The following is a 24,144-nucleotide window of genomic DNA, read 5'->3' on the forward strand; positions in this document are numbered from 1 at the left end:
TAAATGTGAGGGGGGGAAGGAAGAGGGGGAGAAGGAGAGGGAAAGAGGGAAGAGAGGGAGGAATGAGGGAGAGGGAGGGAGAGAGAGGCAGAAAGAAAGAGAGGCAGAGAGAGGGAGGGGGAGAGGGGGAGGGAGAGAGAGAGAACTTGGATTAAATTAGATGCTACTAAATAGAACATTTGGATATTGAGCTGTTTGCTACATAACAATCGGCAGGCAATGGATAAGCAGAGGTAAAGGACAGTTTTGTTTGACTGTCATAAAGGAAACCTATGTTGAAGCAGGTCCTGTGGTTTCACTAATCTACAAACAGCAACCCTCTCGCTACTGGCTTTTTTGGTGCTGCTAAGTTTATAGGGTTTTTATTTCACTAGTCAACACAAAGATGATAACTCCCTATGGAGGTCTGTTGTGAACGATATGTTTGTTAACCTTCCCACCAAGAACATCTAAAATGTCTAGGCTTGTTGACTCCTCTTTTTTAAAAACCATATTTCTATGGGACAAAATCTGTTTTGATTTAAAAATAAAAACTTTTCTAGATAATAATTTGCAGTTTTAATTTAGTCTCTTTTTGTGCATTATACTAGAAATAAGAGGATATTGAATAAACTTAAATGTTCAGTGTTAATTTTCAATGACTTGCTGTCTTAATAAACTCATTATATGGTTATCTTCTTCAGTCTACAGAATGGAAGTGAAATCACAATACAATAATTTATTAACTAATGAAATAAAGGAATCAGAAGCTCAACGAGGTAAATAATGCTTCTCTTTCATTCTATTTCTTCTTAAAAATTCAATTTTATTTTGTTTTCAGTTCCAAATTCCCTCCCTTTTATTTTCTTGTCCCCCATCCATTGAGAAGGCAAGAAAAAGAAACCTTTTATAAATATATTTCATTTTATTTCTTGATCAATGCTAAAATGATGGTAATTGGAAGTACATAACTTTTATCTTTGGAATATTTACTAATGTCATTGATGACAAAGAAGAAGCATTTATTAAGGACCAGCCTCTGTCAGTCAGCCCTGGCTGGGGTGGGAGAGGAGATGGGTGGCAGAAGGGAATAAGCATTTATATAGAGCTTACTATGTGCCAAACACTTTACAAACATTATCTCATTTTATCCTCAAAACAACCCTGAGAGGTAGGCATTGTTATTATCCCTCTTTCACAGCGGAGGAAACTGAAGCCGCAGTGGCTAAGTGATTTGCCCAGTGTCACACAGCTGGTAAGTGTCTGAGGCCAGGTTTGAAGTTAGGTCTTCCTGACTCCAGGCCCGGTGGTCTATCCGTTGAGCCACCAAGCTACCTCCAAATCATGCTCAATAAGCATTTATTAAGTGCCTGCTGCCTGTGCTAAGCACTGGGAATGTATCGTGCTAGGTACTGGGGACCCAAATGCAAAGAATGAGACAAGAGCTATTATCAGGGATTTTACATTCTATGTGGGGAGGCAATAAGTACACCCCCCCCATATGTGTGTACTATATACATATATTTATATATGTACACATATGTAAGTATATGTATATAACATATATATATACAAGCATACATACATGTAAATATTCAGATTAAATATAAAGAAAATAAATACAAATAGATATTAGATAGTTAGAGAGGCAGGGCACTATCAGCTGGGGGGATCAGGGAAGCATATAGGAGACAGAGCTTGAGATGCATCTTGAAGGAAGAGGGGGGAATCAATAATGCCAGGATGAGGCAGCAGTGCTTTGAAGGCATAGGAGAGGGCCAGGGCAAAGTCATGGAGACAAGAGTTGGAGTGTTGTGTGTAAGGAAGCATAGAGCAGGATAGCTTGGTTGTATTACAGAGTTCCAAACCTGGAAGACTAGAAGAACCATGGTGTCTTTAACAGAAATTAGCAAAGTTTTGTAGAGGGGTGGGCTTGGAAAGCAAGATGGTGAGTGCTTCAGGACATCCAGTTTCAAACATCCAGCAAGTAGCTGGTGATAGAAGACTGGAGCTTGGAGGGTGGGGAGAAACTGGGGCTGGATATTGCAATCTGGGAGTCATCGACACAGAGATAAGTAAACCCATGGGATGTTATAGATGAGGTCTCCGAGAGAGTATGGAGAGATAAGAGGACCCAGGGCAGAGCCTTCAGGAATATCTATAGTTAGGGAATATGATATAGGATGATATGATGGTAATACAACTAAGGATCCTGAGAAGAAACAGCCAAATAGTTAGGACAAGAACCAAGAAAGAGTCATATTATGAAAATTCAGTTAAGAGAGAGTATCCAGTAGAAGGTGATCAAACATTATCAAAAGCAGCAGAGAGGTCAAGAAGGATGAGACCAGGAAGAGACTGTAAGATTTGGCAATCAAGAGATAATGGTAACTTTGGAGAGAGCAGTGTCAGTTGAATGCAAAGGGTCTTTTAGCATATATATCATATGTCTAGCATTACTACAATTATTTTTAGATTTAATGCTTACCCAATGTCCATTTCCATAGCACCAATGATACTGATATCATATACTGATGGAAGGTATACTTGAAGCACAAACTGTAAACAAAAATAGTAAATATAAATATGTTAAATGTATATGACTTTTGAATTTCTTGTTATTTTAAATAATCGAAAGTCTTTCTGGACTGGAGACCTAAACAATAGGTTCATGCTTAAGTAATTTACATAAATATACGAAAGTAAGTTAAGTTTTAATAAAAGATTGAGATTAAATTATCATGTATAGAAAACCATTTATGTAAAATGCACATATATTTTAAAAGGTTAGCATGAAAGTAAATTTACATATATTCAAACATCTAAGAATTATTCATTTGGTAAAAAGACCCATATTATAGGGTCTCTCCTCCTCCCTAGCTCAGTTGAATCTCAGGAAGTAAGGGACAAATACCAGAGGTGATAGAGTGTTAAAATATGAAACTAAGTGTGAAAGTGGGTCAATACCCTATTATTCCTGTATAAAATGAGAAAAAGTTTTCCTGGTTGAATTGGGAGGGAAGCTTAGAATTGGCCATGTGAAGATTGCCTGTGCTCATGATGGACTGTGTGTTTTTGTGGGACAGCATGCTCTAGGCTTTTTTTTTAGGGCAGGGCATTTTATAGTTATTTTGCCATGCCATCTTAGTAATTGCCTTTTCTTTGTTCTAATTGTATCTGCTGGTTGACTATTAAAAACAGGCCCACCGTTGTAGGGCTCATGAGCTAGAGTTTTAGGAGTATAGACCTACTTTTGATAACATTGTTAATGATTATCCCACTGGGGACTGAATTCACCAGTGTGAATGTGAAGAAATAGCTTTAGAAATACAGAGAGTAGCTTCACAAATGTATTTATATATTATATAATATGTAATATATGTGCATTATATATTATATGCATGTAATATAATAAATATATATTTAATAGATGAGAGGCTCTTTGACCATGGCCAAATAATAACAACCACCACCATCTGAATAGCATTTACTATGTGCCTGGCACTGTGGTAAGCACTTTTACAATTATTGTCTTATTTGATGCTCACAATAACTCTGGAAAATAGACACTATTGTTATCTCTATTTTACACATGAGGAAACTGAGACAAATAGAAGTTAAGTGACTTGCTCAGGGTCACACAGCTAGTGAATATCTGAGGCTGAATTTGAACTCAGATCTTCTTGACTCCAGGCTTGATGTTCTCAGTGCTGCAGGATACAAACTTCTAAACTGAAGAGCAGTTGTAGAAATGCATTGATTGACAGGATTTTCTGTTTAGGAATTTCTTATACCAGTGAAGTCATATGTCTAGACCCCTTCACCTCTACCTCACCCCCAGTCTATTTATACTCATGAATGTTGGCCTCTCTTTTAGACTGATTTATGACAAGAATGTAACATGTCCATATAATGGAAAACAGAATTGATTCTGGATTCAGAGACTACAGTTCAAATTCTACTTCAGATGCTTATTACGTGTGTGACATTGAGCAAGTTGCATAACCTCCCTGGACTTCAGTTTCCTCATTTGTAAAATGAGGGAGGTAGACCCTAGATCTGGGCTCCTGTGATCTTAGGATTTGCCTTTCAGAAGCAGTGAGAATTTTAATTTTGAATTCTGTTCCCAGTGCTATGTCTTTGGAATTGATCCCATGTTTGGTGAGGATCTCAACTGTGACTGCATGGAAACACATAATATTGCTATGCCCACACAATCGTCCACATCTTGAGATTAAAAGGACAACCACACAAATATTGATGAAACATTGCTGTGATTGACACGAGCGTACAGAGCAATAATGGGAATGATTAGTTTGAATGAACTGTTCTCCCCATACGTTGTATGGAGTGCTTCTAGGAACTGAAACTGCCTTTTTTCCCCCCCCCTTCTTTGGCCTGGCTTTCACATCTGGTGGATCTGCCTTGGTCAGAAGGTCTTCCTCTGGCCAGGACGGCTGGTTAAATGTTTAATGTTGACCTGTCTGGGTTATTTGAATGTGATTTGGGGTTGAAAATTTCCAACAACTTTAGGAAATCTGCCATCGAACTAGTTTGAATTACCCCAAATTTCTGTGGATATCATGAATACATTAAATTGTGAACATTATTTTCTTAATCATTAGTGGTAGTTAATGAGAACTGTGCAGAGCACTTTGGAAACTTACAAAGGAAGTATAAAAGTTTGGGACAAGGGAATCCAGTATGAATAAAGATTTTTTTAAAAAATTGCTCATATATATGTAGCAGGTATAATTATAAAACAGGCATATAAGTATCATATCAAGAGAATTGAGTTTTTAAAAATTGATTTTTTTTCAATGAACAAAAATCTATTCTCACCCTTCCAACCTCCCTCAACTATTGAAAAAGAAAGGAAAAAAGCCTTATAATGAACATGCACAGTCAACAAATTCCTATATTGTTCACCTCCAAATCTCTCTCTCTGTCTCTCTCTCTGTCTCTCTCTGTCTCTCCGTCTCTCTCTCTCTCTCTCTCTCTGTCTCTCTCTGTCTCTCCGTCTCTCTCTCTCTCTCTCTCTCTCTGTCTCTCTCTCTGTCTCTCTCTCTCTCTCTCTCTCTCTCTCTCTCTCTCTGTCTCTCTCTGTCTCTCTGTCTCTCTCTCTGTCTCTCTCTGTCTCTCCGTCTCTCTCTCTCTCTCTCTCTCTCTCTGTCTCTCTCTCTGTCTGTCTCTCTCTCTCTCTCTCTCTCTCTCTCTCTCTCTCTCTCTGTCTCTCTCTCTCTTTCTCTCTCTCTCTCTCTCCATCCTTAGACTATCATCTTTCTATCTGGGTGGGTAGCATGTTTGATTATGAGTCCTATTTTGGAATCATGGTTAGTTATTGTATTGATTACAGTTAAGTCTTTCAAAGTTATTTGTCTTTACCATGTTGTTGTTAATGTATAAATTGTTCTCCTGGTTCTTCTCACTTCACTAGGCATCAGTTCATACAAACCTTCCCAGGTTTCTCTGAAACTCTCCACTTCATAATTTCTTATAGAGCAAGAGTATTCCATTTAGCCATTCTTTAGCTGATGGGCATCCATCATGATTTTAGTTAGAGTGACTTCAGCCAGGTGAAGTTAGTTTGGAAAGGCTTCTACTTAGTGGAACATGAAGTACTTTTAAGTACTAACTAAAGCATGCTGACTTTTCCTGCCCTAGTTCTGTTACACTCAATATCTTATTCTTGGACAGGGATCAGGAAACTTATTAGCACCATGTGCCACCAGGACTCGTGTTTCATTCTCACTTAAAGCCTTCTCACTATGAGCCATGTGACCTTCCAAAATACTACTGTTTCTACACCACCTATCAAAGATGTGCTCTGTGCTGGATGCTATGAACTTTTTAAAAAAAAATTTTTTTTTTCAATTAACTAAAATCTATTTTATCTCCTGTGTACCACAAACCAAAATCTGTATAGCAAATATGCATAGTCAAGCAAAACTAATTTGTGCTGTGTATTTTCTGAGCTCTCTCTTTCTGGCACCATATTGATATACTATTGTCTGTGTTTCTTGCTGCATTAATTCTCATTCATGACCACTTCAAGTCCCTCACATCCACTACATCTTGCCAACATTCAATGACCTCTATACAGTATATCTAAGATGGTAGTATGATGAAGCCACCTATATTCTTTATCTTGATAGACCAATATCTTAATAGTCTAATATATGCTCTTTATGGGTAATCTGGTGAGTTTCAGTGTTTCCATGCCTTTGAATAACTATAGCTAACTTACAGACATGATACAGAATAAGTTTCTTCTCAGGGGCATCACATGAAAAGGAATAAACTCTAACAAGACCATTTTGTGAGGTTTCAAAAATCTTGAGTTTGTATTGATTTATAAACATTTCTGAAATTGGAATAGTTTATGGGTCCATCTGGAATTTGTAGAAGATGAAATTTATGTAAAAATCTTTCCATTTTAGAAGGAAGAGAAAGTTGATTTGAGCAAATTTCAATTTAATTGAATTAATTTCATTTCAACAAGCATTTATTAAGCCCCTACTAGCTCTCAGGTAAGAGGCAACCTGGCCAAGTGGATGGAGAGATGGTCTTGGAGTAATGAAGACCTTGCTTCAAAGCCTGCCTTTTACAATAATGACTGTGTGTCCCTGGGCAAATCACTTAACCTCTCAATACTTAACTTTTCAAGGCTATAATTTATAGAGCCCTCTCTGATCTGCCTTGGTAGAGGGAGTCTCCTCACTAGGCTTTCCCTGCACTAAGAAACTCACTGGTCTCCCTTGCTCCATCTTCCTTCTTACTCTGCCTTCCCCCAGACTCTCTGCCCATCCTCCCCAATGTGTCAGTTACTGTTCTAAGTGCTGGTGATGCAAAGATGGAAACAAAATAAAACTTTACAGATATGGAAGGAATACTTCACATTTAAGGGATGTTAAGATAAATTCTGTGAGCCAAGTCACTACAGTGCATATACTTACCAAGTAGATCTATTCATTTAAAAGGAATATTTAAAATATATCCTCTTCCTTGGAGGGAGATATTTACTTTAATAGCTTGTTCCAAGGTGAGATTCTAAGACAAAATGTTGTAAATTGTAGCAATGTGAATTAAAAGTTCTTTTTAAAAAAATGTGTTTTTTGAAAACATGAACTGTCTAATTTAGTTGATACCCAAGTTTTACCTAATCTCAATCTTTCTATTTGGACAGCTCGGTGGCATGGTAGATAGAGTACCAGGCCTGGAGTCAGGAAGACTCATCTTCATGAGTTCAAATCTGGCCTCAGACACTTAGTAGCTGTGACTCTAGGCAAGTCACTTAATCCTGTTTGCCTCAGTTTCCTCATCTGTAAAATGATCGGGAGAAGGAAATGTCTAATCATTCTAGCATCTTTTGCAAGAAAACTCCAAATGAGGTTGCAAAGAGTTAGAATCAACTGAACAACAACATTTTTCTGTTTTCTTTGGCATTTATGGCCTTGCTATATTAGGTGTAACATTACCTTCTATAAGCTTGTAAAAGATAGCGTTATTTGGTCAGTCAGTCAGTCAAGAAGTATTTATTAAATACTACATGTCAAGTATAGTGCTTTGGTCTTCATTAAATTAAAACAGCAGCTACTAAGTAGTTCATGAAGCTTAACAAAACTAAAGACAGACTATATTTGTGGAATAACTTCAGGAATTGTTTGGGAAAGAATGTCCCGAGACTTTGACATTGCTGAGGAATTCAGGGTATTATCTTTCAGGTTGGCCTGTGATCTTAAACGCTGACTTTTTATCTCCAGGCGTTTGCAAGAGGCACATGACATTCATCCTCAAATAGATGTCCCCACTGAATGACAGCTTCTTTCATCACCTAGAGGGATTTCACTTTGAATTTTGCACAGACCCAGATTTCCCTGAGAGTCTCCAAATGGAAGCTTGAATTCACTTGTGATGGCCTTTCAAGACTTGTTTAAATGTATATCAGACAGAGAATTGAGGTAAAGTACTGAGGCATTTCTGTGAACTGAGCCTTCTGTAAGTCCATGTTTTTGTTGGCCTACAACAGAAATAAGAAGCAGTAGACAGGGCCCCCATACATGAAGACTTGCTGAAACCAAACAAAGGAAGTGAGTTCACTGTAGAACACTCTTTAATTTTCCACTCAAGAAAATCATCTTCATAATGTGGTAAAACCTGCTAATTTTCACTTCATGTACAAACCCCCTCTAATTCTCAGGAAAACAGGAGCACCTGGTAGTCTTTCCTCACCTCTTGCAAAAGATTTAATAGCAGAGAGCTGGCATAAAGTCTCAGGTTTCTAAGACTTCATTACATTAATAAAATGTGCTATCACAAATAATTAATGTACTGTGTTAACCAAAGAAATCCATGATGTACGTGTTGCAAGGTAGTGATCTTGGTTATATTTTAGTTCCTTATCTGCTCTTTCCACAACGCCGGTGTTAGTGATGGATTTATTTTTTGAGATGATAACATGATATTTCATATTTGCAGCAGCATCTTTTGCTTAGATGCCAGAAATCAGAATGATTCTATTCTGGAGGACAGTGAAGGCAATATGACACAGCAGAGGTAGCAGATTCAGTGAGGAAGCTGGATTTGCAATCCCAGCTTTCTTATTTCCAGAGGCCTTAACCGCCAAGTAACAAAAGGAGATCTGAGGTAGAAAAGTAATTCCCTCCCCCCCAAAAAAAATTAGAGTAGAATCCCATTCTTTTAATACCATTAATTGTCAAAATAAAATATATCTGAATTGAAAGCAGAAGAAAAACGAATTCATGAAAGAGTCATTTGTCTTGCCAGAATGCCAAACAGCTGATTGATCATTCAAATTTCAGGGTATATGCTTTTCATGCTGCTTTGGGAGGATAAAGTTCAACTTCTTATTTGTAGATTATTTTTTTAATCCTGAATTTTTTATAAATTCCCAGTCTCTAGAACTGTCTGTTTTTGTCTTCAGTTGGAACGAAAGGATATGAACCAAAATGCTGCCCTTAAAGGTAATAAAAGCAAAGGAACCTTAAAAATCTCAGTGGGACAGAATAAAGGAAAATAAGGGCTTAAAACTTTCATTCAGAAAAGAGAAAAGAGCTTTGTCATTTTCTAATCCCATAAGTAATTCCGAGACACATTGTAGTAAAGAACTAAAGACCAATCCACTTTGGTCTCATGCTGTTAATAGGCTAATTATTTTTACAAGTATGGCTTCTCATGGGATGTCTATAGTATTCATGATAGCATTTAAATGCAAAAAGGAACATGAATATGAACCATTGTCAAGTTTTATTCAACCTGCCTATAGCTTATGAATTCTAAGTATTATAATGTTTTCCATATAAAACATAACTTGTCCTTCCTGGTTATAAAAGTTATTCTGAATCACTCTATATGATAAGCAGAATTGGCCCAGTGATGGGTGCATATCCTGTATCTTGTTTTGGGAAATACGAATACATTGATCCTAAGTTTTGTGAGTATTATGTAGCTTACTAATATATTGTATCCTCATGGAAATGTCCTCACGTATTTCCCCATTTTTCCTATAGAGTCAAAGGGGCACAATATAGACATGCTTGGAAAGAAATTATTAGTTATATTTATTAAAAAGGGTTTTTAGGTGAAAACAGCGAAAGGTTTTACCATCGTCTCTGCAGCTTTCAGGATAGCTGCATTGCTTTGTCCAACCAACCCTTATAGGAAAGTACATCGGCAGAAATGTGAGGTTCTCTTGGCAATTGCTCATTGACAACCTTTTTGTATCAAAGACTCAGAACCTAGTGCTGCACTTGGGATTTAGTGTGCTCTAACTTCTATTAGTCCCTGAAACCTTAGGTGACAATGTCAAAACACTGCTGCTATCTAGAAGGAGTGTGCACAGGGCCCCATGAGGACAAGTTCAGATAAAGTCAAGGAAGCAATTAAAGTTCTCTCTTTTTTCCCTAAAGAACTGGAAGAGCAGAAGATGCCAGAAAAATCTCAGCGAAGACAAGTGAATATGGTGAAATGAAAGCAAAAGGTCAAATAAGGCATATCAGAGATGTTATCTGATGCCTGCCAGAGCTGCTTCCTGAATGTGGAAACAGCCAGTTGTACGGGGTAAAATGTAGTGAAATTTAATGCAGGAGTTGCTCAAGTAGATCATTTTGTTATGTAATCATCTTCTTTGGGTAGATGCTTCTGTGGTCTGTGATGACGGTGGGGTTTCCATGGGAAACTGTTGGCTCTCTTGGCTTTTGCAACAGTACTGTATTAGGTTTGCAAGAGGTTGGGCAATTAACCAACTTGGCAGGAAGTACCTGCTAGGGCTCTGGCTTTGGGAAAGGTCATACCAACAATAGCTACCAATTTCCCCTACCTTCTACTTCTCTCTGAAGCAAAAGGCCCACTTTTTAATATCAGTAGTCTCCTGGGAATATTATATGGCTGCAAGTCTTGGAATGTCACAGTCTATGGAGAATGGAAGTTAAGTTACCCAAAGGATAACGGAGACATAAACAGTAACGGTAATTCATGTCAGGTCCTTTCTGTACCTGCAACTTGTAGTCTTAGAGAATTACATTGAAAAGTTAAGTGACTTGACTAGGATCACACAGTCAATATGTATCAGAGTCAGGCTTCAAGGTCATCAATTTATCAACCATGCTATGTTGCTTCTCTTAATACAGACATGTTCAGTGAATGAATGAAATGAGCATTTTGTTTGCCATGCACCGGACATTGTACTACATAATGGGGATTAAAGTACAAGGAAATGAGACTGTCTCTAACCTGAAGGAACTCATTCTAATTGGGGAAGTCAGAACACATATGGGAGCAGTGATCAAGGAGGAGTGTCTTTGTCGGAGAAATCAAAGTGAACGGTGTTTGGAAAAATAGGGTCGTTGATTGACATACTCACTCTAGAATAGTAGTATTGATTGGATTGTTGCTCTCAGAGCTAAGGTTGGAAAGTGGGGGTGGTTTGGGCTGAAAGAGAAGGTGACACTGATGACTGAAAGTGATGTGGTGGGTCTGGGTCTGGGCAGCATAAGATGAACATGTACCAGTCAGAAGCTGGAGGTTCTCAAGGTGGGAGGTTGTGTTCCAGGTCAGAGGTAGAAGCCAAAGTATAAGCATCATGGTATGGACATGGCCTTTTCAACTGATATCTTTTGTTTTAACACAACCTGTGTTTCCAAATATAGCTCTCCACTGCCCCTCTGCAAAGAGCCAAATGGCCCAAAGAAGCAAAAAAAAAAAAAGTAAAACAAACCAATATATCAGTCAAGCCTTGTAGATAAGCAATATTATACATCCAGAACATCTCACTTCTGTAAAGAAGGGAGTATGGTGAATTTTCTTATCTCTTTTTTGATGGCATACTTTTTTTTTTTCAGGGAGAGGAGCAAACTTGGTTGTTATAATTACATAGGATTTAATTTTGACTTTTTGTGATCTTTCCATTTACATTGCTTTAGTCATTGGATACTGTTTGTTGGTTCTTCTTACTTCACGTTGCATTAATTTTTTGTATGCTTTTCTGTATTCTTCATGTTTATGTTTATGTAGAATACAGTAATATTCCATTATCTTCATATACCACAATTTATTTTACCATAAATCAATCAGAATGTATCTGTTTTGTTTCTAGTTCTTTGCTACCACCAAAATTGCCACTATAAATGTTTTGGTGTGTGTGACCTTGCACCTAGCACTGGCATCTCTGGGCTAAAGGGTATAGATATTTTAGTTATTTTCTTAGCATAATTCCAAATTGATTTCTTTTTTCTTTTTTTAAAATTGATTTATATAATGGGTGAGCCAATTCATAACCCCACCAATAGTATATCAAATTTGTCTGTCTTTATTTAGTCCTTTCAGCATTGACTATTTCTATCTTTTATAATCTTTGCCAATTTGCTGGATGTGAAGTGAAACCTCAGAGTTATTTTGATGTGCATTTCTCTCATTTTCTATTATTCGGAGCAATCTTTTATATGATTAGTAATAATTTGTATTTTTCCTTTTGAGATATGTTTGTTCATCTCCCTTTAGCGCTTGAGCATATCTTAGATTTCAGACCCCTCATTAAAGATATCTGATGCAAGTTGATGTTATTGATGGTTTCTTTTCATACCCTAGCTGCACAAGTTTTTCAATTTCAGGAAAACACATTTCTAAAAATCTTCTGTAATTACTTCTATTCCTTGTTTGGTTAAGAATTTTCTTTTAGGCATTGCTATGAATGCCTGATATTGTTTTCTTCTGATTTTTAAAAATGATTTGACCTTCAATATTCAGGTTGCATAGCCAACATAAGCTTATGTGGGCATGTAGTATTAGGCACTGTTCTAACCCTAGTGGCTTCAAGTATCTGAAGGCATATCATATAGAAGAGGGATTAGAATGATTCTGTTTGCCCCTAGAAGGCAAAACTAGGAGCAATGATTGCAAGCATCAAACAGGCAAATTTAGATGACATTGAGGAAAACAAACAAACAAGCAAACTTCCTATTAGAACTGTCCAAAAGTGGAATGGGCTGCTTTAGGAATTGGTGAGATTCCCCTCACCCACTGGAAACCTTCAAGTTTAGAGGATGGATGATCATGTGTTGGATATTTTGTAGTGAGAGTTCCTTTTGTATAGTCTTTAGTTGATAGCTACCAAAATCCTTCCTAACTAAAAAATTCTTTATGATTCTGTCCTTGTGTTCTAAATTCTGTACTCTACTGTGTTTTGAAATTCTTCACTAAGAGCTCTGATATGTGATCTAATTACATTCTAGCCTTCTTTTCAAGTTTCTTTTCTCTTTTGTGCCATTACAGAGTTTCTTGTTGTTCCTTCTGGATGTCAGAGGAGTCCGTAGAATTCTTCTTTTGGTTAAAGTTTTCTTTACAGCATTAATGCTTTAATACTTGTTTGTTATATTCTGACCCGTGTTTGAGGTTTTACTCATTCTTTCTTCTGTCTTTATGAACATCTCTGTTGCTATATCTGCTTGTGAGAGAGGTTTTTACTCACTTGGATTTTTTTTTCCAATCTATATCTTGCAGTCCCACTCACTTATCTCTGGCTCCTTTCCTCATTATTTGTCTCCTCCTCTTCTACTGGGGGTACACAACCCCCAGGGGCTGGGCATCCTCAGCCTCCTTGAACAGGGGCTGTGGAGACCTGGCTAGCATCCCTGCCCAAAGTAAATTCTTGGGAGAGAAGACTGGTCTGGCTAGGATTCCAGTCCTCTTCCCCTTAGGCACAGAAGCTCTTTCTGCATGCATTCTCTGTTGCTTGCACTTCATATCTTCTTTAGTTGGAGAGGTTTGTGGAAAACAAGTATTCCATCAATTTGCTAGTCACAAAAGCTGATCACTTCTATTTTAAAGCCAGCCTGGTGTCCTCGGGCATCTAGGTGGTACGGCGGATAGAGTGCCAGCCTTGGAGTCAGGAAGACTTCATGGTTCAAATCTGGCCACAGATCCTTACTAACGTGTGACCCAGAGCAAGTACCTCAGTTTCCTCATCTGTAAAATGAGCTGGAGAAGGAAATGGCAAATCACTCCAGTATATCTGCTGAGAATGCCCCAGATGGAATCACAAAGGTTTGGACATGACTGAAATGACTGAACAACGACAACAGCAATGGTGTCCTGGAAAGAAATAGCAGATTCCAGGATAGAAGACATGTTCAAATCTTGGTTCTGCTATTTACTACCTGTCTGATCTTGTGTGAAATCACTGAATCTCTCTGGGCCTCAGTTTCCTTGTCTGTAAAATGAGGGGGTTGGATTAGAAAGTGTTTTTAATCCTTTTTAGGGTGTCGTGGACTCTTTTGCTAGTCTGGGGAAGCCTATAGACCCCTTCTCAGAATGATGGTTTTAAATCATTGAAGGAAGTGCTAAATTCCAGTTAGAGGTTGGAGAAAATTAAGATGCAATTTTTTTCCACATCTAATTCACTGACACCCCCCCCCCACATCTATCCATAGATTCCTTAGTGTTTCATGGATCCAATGTTAAGACCCCATGGGCTAGAAGATCTCTAAGGTTTTTTCCAATTCTAAATCAATGGACTGTCTCTTTAGAATCAGTATCATTTTTTTGAGCTCCAGTCCTACATGTCCAACTGCCCACTGGACATTTTTGCAGTTATGTCCTTCTGAACCTCTAATATGTCGCATGACACAATAAATGCTGCCTTTTATTATAGGTATTTGTATATATATCTGCTTGTTGTTTTTGTTCAGTCATTTCATTTGTGTCTGAATCTTTGTGACCCCACTTGGGGTTTTCTTGGCAAAGATAGTGGAGTGGTTTGCCATTTCCTTCTCCAGCTCACTTTACAGATGAGGAAACTGAAGCAAACAGGATTAAGTGACTTGCCCAGGGTCACGCATATTCTCATGTGCTTACTCAGGGAAGATGACAGTTTATTCCAGGTGAGTAGATTTAATTATCAATGAGTACTGAAATTATTCATTCTACTGCTAGCATACTTTGATTGAGGGTTAGAAAAGTTTCAGGTGATTAATTTTTGGTATGGATTGACAAGGCTGCACTGATGATGGACAGTTTTGTCATCAGAATGACTCTATGACTTGCATGACCCCTTTTCACAATCCATGCTGTCACATAGGCGAGTTCAAGTTTGGGGGTCAATATTTATTGTACTTAAGATAAAAGTCAAGGAGGTAACTTTAGGGAAGATTACATTTAGTATCTCTCTGTACTTTCTAATTTCCCATTTGATTCCTAATCAATCTATAAAAGTATAGATTTATTTCCTTTATTATGGCACAAAAAAGAAGCTATATTTAATATATTAGTTTGATAAAACTCTCTTTGTCTCTTGTCATTTTACTTCTAGGAGAAAATGGAGAAAATGAAGACAAAGAGGTGGTCTCAGAGATCATGGCAAGATGTTTTTTTCCATCTCTGATAACAACCACTTCCTGGGAAGGTTTTCATTTTGCTGGACATGAGATAAGAATTACAGAAGCCACTGATTGCTATGGTGCTGTTGTCTGGCCATCGGTATTATTTTCAATATGTAAACTCTTTCCAGGAAAGAGTTTCCTTTTTATGAATATAATATTTTATTTTTTCCTTATTGCATGTAAAAACAATTTTTAACATTTGGTTTTTTTTGAGCTCTAAAATTTTTCTTCCTTTCTCCCTCCTGTCTCCCCTCCTTCAGATGGTAAACAATTTGATATAGGTTATACATGTGCAATCATGCAAAACATATTTCTATATTAGTCATGTGGTGAAAGAAAACACAGACCAACCCTCTTCTCCCCTGCCCCTGCTTACAAAAAAAGTGTAATATAGTATGCTTCAATATGTATTCAGATACTATCAGTTCAAAAAGAGACTGTCTTGTTGTGTAGTAGAACGTTCAGTAGAAGATAATAGGTACCATGATTCCCTACTTTGTCTTGGCAACAGAAACAAAACTAAAGGATAGATACTACACAACTGGGAAATTGCTTTTATCAGTCCCATTTCTGATTTTTCAAGATTATTGGCTTTGGGTTGAAGATCTAACAGAAAGCACTGTTTAGATATTGAGTTTTTCATGACTCCAGGTATTTGGTAGAAAATTAAAATTCCTCCTTTCATACTAAACTAGCTATGTTCATGTCAAATAACTAAAAATAAATTCATTCCCAGCCTTGACACTAATAGTATTCTAAAAAAGCATCATGCCTTCAAATATATTATTTTGGGGGCAATCACTAATCTGCCTCACTATGAAAATTCACCAGTAGTAACTCTTTATTCTCATCCTAAAGAGCTGTTGTTTGTAAAAGTTATTCCCTGCCCACCTCCACTTTTGAGGCCTGATTGAACCTAAATGACTGAACTTGAGGCTTTTAGAACATTCCATGTTTTTGTTCATAGTTTTCCTTAAGGTGATTGGTTGATTTCATTGGAATATTTTTTTTCTGTTGACATTCTTCTCAATTGTTGCATATATGCTTGGGTAGAGAGTCCACACAAAGTATATTTTCTAGGTCCATAAAAGAAAAAAATTAATTTTCAGTTATGATTTGCTAGCAAAATATTTTCTTTTTTTCACTCCCTCACAGGCTCTTGTTCTCTGTCACTTTCTGGAAACAAATTCAAAGCAGTATAATCTGGCTGACAAAAATGTAATTGAAATTGGGGCTGGGACAGGACTAGTCTCAATAGTGGCAAGTTTACTTGGTAAGTTGGATACTTTTGATTGACTGGAGTTAGAGGCTCTAATGAAAAATAACATTAGTGGCCATCACCATCTGGTGAAAAATATTGTGTACCCATTTTTAGCTTTTCAAACACTTTCAATAGGCTTTATTGGGAAGGTCTACCAACTTAAAAGTTAAATATTAATTGTTCCTTCAGAATGTTTTGTGAAGGTATGATTATATGCCGTTTTGTGCTAAGTCATAGAAATCATAAACCAACAATGAGTGGGCAGCACCCCCTAGAAAGGCTGACAAGTAGAAGGATGGGAAAAGAATTAGGGACAGGCATAAGCTATGCTTGTTAATGATTCTAACATGATATGACTGGTAGCCAAGTTCTCATGCCGTCCACATGGCTGTGCATTCCTTCTCCTTTCTGAAGGAACACCTGTTTCAATAGCCACACAGACATGTTGATAATGGAGTTTGTCTTCTCATAATTCGCTTCTTTTTCTAGGTATTTGTACTTGGAATAGTTTCTTTTGTTCATTTTCACTATGCCTTTACCAGTACCCTGTTCTGTTGATTCCTCTTTTTTTTTTTTTTTCCATCTAGCTACATGTGCTGTAGACATGCCTAAGTTTGTTTCAATTTTTCTCTTAAAAAATCCATTTTGGTTGCCTTAAGTTAGCTTTATTCTGTTATGCATAAGTATGTATCTGTCTTGATTTCGTTGGTCTTCAGAAGTACACACCTGGCACTAGAAAAACCTTGAGAGAGCCCCAGATCTTAGCAATTTGTACCTTTCCAACTGGGTAAATGATGTTCTTAAAGTCATGATCAACATCAACAAATCTAGTGTGCACTAAAATTCTTTGCACAAAGCTGAATCTCTACTTGGCATAGGGAGAAACAATTGTGATAGCTAGTGTTTACCTAGCACATTAATGTTTACAAAATGCTTTACATATATTTTTCTTTTAATCCACACAACAATTTTGTGAAGTAGCTGCTATTATAATCTCCACTCTACAGATGAGGAAACTGCAGCTGAGAAAAATAAAGTGATTTGCCGAGGGCCATGCAGCAGGTCAGTGGAAGTATTTGAACTCAGATCTCCCTGACCTCAAGTCCAACATTCTATCCACTCTGCCATCTAGCTGCCTAATGTTTGATTTACACCCATAAATTGTTAACTTTTGAGATAGATTTAGTAAATTAAATGTCCATTGTTTTGACAAAATTAGTAGTGAAAAACAAATTACGGATCCCCTAAATATGCTAGTTTGAACTCATTTTGATAAGGTTTGGTAGTCTTGCTTGGCTTAGGTAGGTAAATGGCAAAGAATCTACTCCCCTGTGACTGCTGGCTACTCACTAATGACCATTTCCATAGAAGAGGAACTGCCGCTTTTTTTTTTAATACCATTCAGTGATAGGGTCCTTTCCCCCAGTCTATAGCAGGTGCATAGGGAAACAACTTAGCTAAATAGTATTTATTTTTTAGTCTATTATTTAGTACTGTGGAAGTCCAACATTTTGAAGTGTCAAATGGCTACCTGACTACTCATTTGGTGAATGGGCTTTCATTTCAATGTAATTGTTGGACTACTAGGGCCCTTGGGTAGTAATAGCTATTGGGTCAGTGTGGTCTTTCTGGATGTTTGTGGGTATGATTTTTTGACTAATACCTCCCCATACTGATGGGGTGACTTTCACCATTGTTCCTTTATGTTATAGGTGCTCGAGTGATTGCCACAGACCTGCCCAATTTACTTGGAAACCTTCAGTATAATGTTTCCCGAAACACCAAAATGAAATGCAAGCATCAGCCTCAGGTGAAGGAGTTATCTTGGGGGATAGCCTTAGAGAAGAATTTCCCCAGGTCTTCAAACCATTTTGACTATGTCCTAGCCACAGATGTTGTGTATGCCCACCCCTTCCTGGATGAGCTTCTTACCACTTTTGACCACCTGTGTCAAGACACTACCATTATCCTCTGGGTCATGAAATTTAGGTTAAATAAGGAAAATAAATTTGTGGATAGGTTTCAGGAGTTGTTTGACCTGGAGGAAATTTCTAATTTCCCTAGTTTGAACATCAAGTTGTATAAAGCTATGAAGAAAAATAGTAGGGGAGCATGATACTCCCAGATAAAGATCTGGAAATACTGCCAATATATACCCAGGTAGAAGAGTTTCATTTGCCTATATTCTGTGCCTTTACTTCATCTCTTTTCATTTGTTTCTAAAAACTGCAATTTGGCTTCTGACTCATCATTTAACTGAAATTGCTCTCTGCAAAGTTTCCAGTGATCTCTTAATCACCAAATCTAATGGTCTTTTCTCAATCCTGACCCCTGACTTCTCTGCAGCATTTGCCTCTACTGATCGCTTTCTCCTCAGTTCTTTCTTCTCTAGATTTTTATGATACTGCTTTCTCTCTTCTGGCTGACCTCATATCTATTTGGCTGCTCCTTCTCAGTCTCCTTTGCTACTTCTTCATCCATGTCATGCCTACTAACTATGGATATTCCCCCAAACTCTGTCCTGTGTTGTCTCCTTATTTTTCTGTATACCAAAGTGTCTTGATATAGGGCCTATGAAATTATTTTAAAATATTTTGATAACTTTTTAATATAATTAGTTTCCTTTGTAATCCTATACATTTTATTTCATGCATTTAAAAACATTATTCAGAGAAGTGGTCCATAAGTTTTACTAGACTGCCAAAAAGGTCCAATAATATGGAAAAAAAGTTTAAGATTCTCTGCTGTATGTTATATCACTTTATGATTTCAATTCAATAACCATATCTATTCAGATCATTCCTAGCTTCCAGAAGGACACATCTCCTTCCAGATTTCCCTGGATTCCTTAGGGACACAATTCAAATTTTATTCTCTTCAGGAGGTCTTTCCAGTCCCCCCTGAGTTACTTATAACCTCCCCTTTTGAATTGCCTTCATCTACTCTGTAGATATCTTGTATGTGCCTAATTATTTACACGTGGTATCCCACCTTACAATAATGGAAGCTGTTTGAGAGCAGGAGCTGTTTGAGGCGGGGTGTCTTTCTTGGTATTTCCATTGCTGATCGCAATGCCTGGCACATAAAAAACAAACAAACCAAAAACACTTGTTTGAATGTTTATTGACAACTTCTTTCATAGTATTTTATTTTTTCCCAATTATATGTAAAGACAATTTTAGCATTTATTTTTACAAGATTTTGAGTTCCAAATTTTTCTCCCTTCCTCCTCTCCCTTCTTCCTAAAATGGTAAGCAATTTGATACAGGTTATGTATATGCATTCATGTAAAACGTATTTCCATAGTAGTGACAGTTGTGAAAGAAGAAATAGACCAAAAGGAAAAAAAAGCCAAGAAAAAAATAAAGTAAATGAAAAAAGTATGCTTCAATCTGCATTCAGAGTCTATCGGTATCTGGATATGCATATTATTTTCCAGCATGAGTCCTTTGTAATTGTCTTGGATTATTGTCTTGGTGAGAAGAGCTAAGTCATTCATAGTTGATCATCACACAATGTTGCTGTTACTGTGTACAATGTTTTCCTGGTTCTGTTCATTTCACTTTGCATCAGTTCTTACAAGTCTTCCCAGGTTTTTCTGAAATTTGCCTGTTCATTTTATATTGTACAATAGTATTCCATCATATTCATATAACACAATTTGTTCAGCCATTCATCAATTAATGGTCATCCCCTCAATTTCCAATATTTTGCCATCACAAAAAGAGCTGCTATAAATATATATACACATATACATACACATACATACATACATACATATATATTTTTTTGGCTAGGCAATGGGGTTAAATGACTTGCCCAGAATCACACAGCTAGTGAATGTTATGTGTCTGAGGCCAGATTTGAACTCAGGTCCTCCTAACTGCAGAGCTGGTGCTCTATCCACTGCACCACCTAGCTGCCCCTGCTATAAATATTTTTGTACATGTAGGTCCTTTTCCCTTTTTTATGATCTCTTTGGGATATAGACCTAGTAGAGGTATTGCTGGATCCAAGAGTATGCACAATTTGATTGCCCTTTGGGCATAGTTCCAAATTGCTCTCCAGAATGGTTGGATTAATTCACAACTCTACTAATAGTGCATTAGTGTCCCAATTTTCCCACATCCTCTCCAAAATTTGTAATTTTCCTTTTTTGACATATTAGTCAATCTGATAGGTATGAGGTGGTACCTCAGAGTTATTTTAATTTGTATTTCTCTAATCAAGATGATTTAGAGCACTTCATCATATGACTAAAATAGCTTTGATTTCTTCATCTGAAAACTGCCTGTTCATATCCATTGACCATTTATCAATTTGTGGACTGCTTCTCCAAATGAACCTTATGAACACAGAGCAGACTGTGGTAATATCACAAGCAACCTGATGTTAAAACCTGAACTGAAACATCAGACTTGAATAATGTCACAGAACCCCTCAAGGAAGTAACAATTTTGTGAAGGATGTTGCTACTTATGGCCCTTTTCAAATGGTATAGGTTGTCATCTAAAATAAAGAGTAACATGGGTCAGAAGATGGCTTTTCCCACGGAGTCAATTCTCCTAAGTAAAGTTCTTGGGTCTGGAAGTTAAAGAGAGCTTGCCTCATTTGAGCTATCTTCCTTACAGACTTCACTTAGAGCCCCTTTCTAGTTAAAGGATGATACATATGGTCAGCCCCCAAAATGCATAGATGTTTGGGTAAGGAGAATATGCCTTTCCCAACACTCAGTGTTCTTATTAAAATGAAAGCTGAATATTTTATACTTCCATGGAGTAGTCTGCAATAAATATGGTTTTAAAATAGACATAATTTGTACTTGATAATATTCATAAATATAGGAAAACACTATTTTTCTTTAGGAAGAAATGTTTGGTTATTGCCACATAAACTAGGGAAGGGGAAGCCCATACTATATTTCTTTCTCTATTAGATGAAATTTCCTGGTAGTCTACTGGAGTAACCGATATAAGTCTTTGCATTGCAGGATAGGCATTTTTCTATAATCTCTGGAATGGCTCAAGCCTGTAGGGATTGAGGTTATGAACAAGGGCATTTCATAAGTCTCTTGTTAAATTAAGCTAGAAATGAAATTCAAAGAAAAGTGTTCGCAATATTGAGAGTTGCTGTGTGTTAGATCCAAATCACTTATTTTTTTTGTATCATCATAGATATAAAAATAAATATTTTAAAGGGTAGGTTAAAGATATAGGGCAGCTAGGTGGCATAGTGGATAGAGTGCTGTGTCTTGAGTCAGGAAGACTCATCTTCCTGATTTCAAATCTGTCCTCAGACACTTACTAGCTCTGCGACCCTGGACAAGTCACTTAGCCCTGTTTACCTTAGTTTCCTCATCTGTAAAATGTAAATCTGGAAAAGGAAATATCCAGCTGCTCCAGTATCCTTGCCAAGAAAACCACCAATGGAGTCATGAAGAGTTGGACATGACTGAAAATGACTGAACAGCAGCTACATCAACAACGTTAAAGATATTGATGGAAAGATGTAGGGCTCTAATTCTAATCTCAAATGCCCAGATGTATATGGCTGAAGATATTTAAAGCTCTTCTGCTGTACAAAGTCACAGATACTTGAAATTCTGTGTGAATATGTACTTGTGCTTTGAAGAACAGACTAAAACACAAAGCAGTTGGGGCCAAATGCATCAGTAATAGTTAAGATAGCAGCAGATGCTAACTGTTGTTGCAAAGTGTCTCTAGCGCCTCCCTTTTCTTGATAATGCCATAGCTGCCAACTGATACTTTAGCTTCTGCTATTGTAAATAATATGGTGGGCATAACTGATAATGGGCATTGTATCATCAATCCACCATTGGGAATGACGGAAGAGTGTTCCAAGGTGTCCTTGGCTCCAATATACTTTGTAATATCATGATCGAAAGTATACCTCCTGGCCATTTAAATGCGGGAGAAGGAAAATAGAAGAAATTTCCCCTTCCCCCACCTAGCTTCTGCCAGTACAGAAAGGTTCCCCACTTGATCACAGATGGGAGGAAGTAGGATCTTACCCTAGACCTAGGGCAGTATCCTTTTGATTCAGTTCTGTGGCCTCTGAGGAGAAAGATGGATCTCTGTTTAATTAAGTGGGGTCAGACTCCCAAACCAATGTGTTCTGGCAGTCTTAAATGTGAATGGGCATTGAGCTACCTTTGAGTTTCCAGTATGGATAGGTTTTACATTACCTATAAAAAGGTTGACCTGAGGCTTGACTTCTGTAGGTGGATCAGGTAATCTGGTACCATTCTCTTTATAGTAATAATTATATACCTTGTATTATTGTGAAGGATTGTATTTTTATTCTACAGATCTTATTACTGATGGATTTATGTGTTGTTGAGCTAAGGATTCCTCTTACTGTTCACAGTGCATGTTTTAAGTAGTTCAATTTAGATGGCAATGCTCATTATTGAGTTGAATTCCTTTATAGTCTATATTCTGATAATTCATGTTAAACATATTTCCACAGCAAAACTGTATAGTTATTTTGTGAGTTCACTTTTGATGGTATGCTAAAAGATAAAAGACCAAGGCCAGAAGATCCCATGAGTCCTAGCACCCTAACAGATTTAGCCTTATCAGCTAATTGAAATTGAGGGTTGCCTCAAGATTTGTCATTAGGCTCATTAACAATTCTTTCTATAGTAGTCAGTAGGAATCTTTTCCCCTGCACATGGTGAAGTAGAAAAAAATTGCTGAAAGAACCTGAGTTCAAATCCTTTCTTCTGCTTACTAAAGGAAAGAACAAAAAAGGTTCTGTTTTCCAAAAAGAAGAATAAAATTGGATGACCTTGTAATAGTGACACAGTTTTAGTGTTTCCCAGGGACTTTGAAAAATCCAGTTAGCTTTCATCTCTACTCTGAGGCCAAGTCACTGCTTATGAATCAAAAGGTAAATTAAACTTAAAAGTCAGGTTGTCATTACTTTAAAAAGGAGGCATAGGTCATCTTTATTAATCCATTTTCACCTAATAGTTTCGGCCACATCAGATTTCAACACTCTCATCTCTTCTACCCTTGGTTATAACTGTGTAACACATCTAGAAGTCTCTAGTCTTTTTGAATCCGTGAAGATCCATGAAGCAAAAATCCATAAGGGTGAGGAATTTCTTAGGCAGGAGAGTGGGCAAGAGAAACCTGGGGTTGAAGGTCCCTACTAGTCACCTCCATGAAGCCAGCCACTCTGATTTCAAGCTCCTTAAGTGTTGTGGACCTCAGTTTCCTTTCCAGTAAAGTAACGAGTTTAGAATAGATGATCTCCAAGGTCCCTTTCAGCTCTAAATCTATGCTCCCATAACCCTGTGATTGGTTGGACATATTCCTATTTTTGATTTGTGCCTTTTGTTTTTGCATCAGATTAATTTCTGAATATATCCATCTATCTTATATCCAATGAATCATACCTAGAAAGCAAGATTATAAAATAAAAAGGAAAAATAGTAGTTCAACAAAACATATAATAGAAGAAGGTTCATTTTCTCAGCTCTTGTCTGCTTGGTCTTCATAATTAGGTTTATACATTAAGTTCAGGAAGGGAACCTTGAGGTCCTCTTGTTCATGACTGACCTACCCAAGATTATACTGATAGCAGATAGTCTAGGTGAGATTTGAACCCAGTTCCCCTAGCTCCAACTCCAACACCTAGTTCAGTTTCCTTTTCTTCCCCCTTCTTTCCATTTACAATGCTGTACTCAGGATACCAACTAGCTTATAGGTTGATGCTGAGCACAGAAACCACTCTTTTGTACCCTATGGAGACATTCACTGACAAAATTCTTACAAGGTGACCTAGTTTAAGTTTGCAGTGGGGATTCTGTACCAAGAGGACTGATTCTTCTTCAGTTACTGTGGTACAATGGAAATATTTTGGGATTAGGAGACCTGGATTCTGGATTCTTTCTCTGCTCGAAATGTGAAGTTGTCCAAGTTGCTTAATTTTATGAACCTCAGTTTCCTCATCAATAAAATGGGATAACCTTTCTAAGAGGAT

The 24,144-nt window shown here is 37.3% G+C and overlaps 1 protein-coding gene across 1 annotated transcript; it reads left to right on the top strand.

Annotated features, from left to right (window-relative positions):
* Window positions 1-10,994: 10,994 nt before the first annotated feature.
* Window positions 10,995-18,657, top strand: LOC110198204 (protein-lysine methyltransferase METTL21E-like). Its single transcript, XM_020972380.2, has 4 exons — window positions 10,995-11,031; window positions 14,804-14,970; window positions 16,029-16,146; window positions 17,847-18,657. Exons 1-4 carry the CDS (start codon window positions 10,995-10,997, stop codon window positions 18,248-18,250), a joined length of 726 nt encoding a protein of 241 aa, XP_020828039.1. The 3' UTR covers window positions 18,251-18,657.
* Window positions 18,658-24,144: the final 5,487 nt, after the last annotated feature.

This window comes from Phascolarctos cinereus, unplaced genomic scaffold (genome assembly GCF_003287225.1).
Source record: "Phascolarctos cinereus isolate Bilbo 61053 unplaced genomic scaffold, phaCin_HiC Scaffold_7;HRSCAF=346, whole genome shotgun sequence".
In the NCBI taxonomy this organism is placed as follows: Eukaryota; Metazoa; Chordata; class Mammalia; order Diprotodontia; family Phascolarctidae; genus Phascolarctos; species Phascolarctos cinereus.

Coding starts and splice junctions, on each gene's coding strand:
- LOC110198204 (XM_020972380.2), top strand. CDS start 10,995: ATGAACATGTACCAGTCAGAAGCTGGAGGTTCTCAAG. Junction 11,032..14,803: donor AGAAGCTGGAGGTTCTCAAG/GTGGGAGGTTGT, acceptor TTTTACTTCTAG/GAGAAAATGGAGAAAATGAA. Junction 14,971..16,028: donor GTGCTGTTGTCTGGCCATCG/GTATTATTTTCA, acceptor ACTCCCTCACAG/GCTCTTGTTCTCTGTCACTT.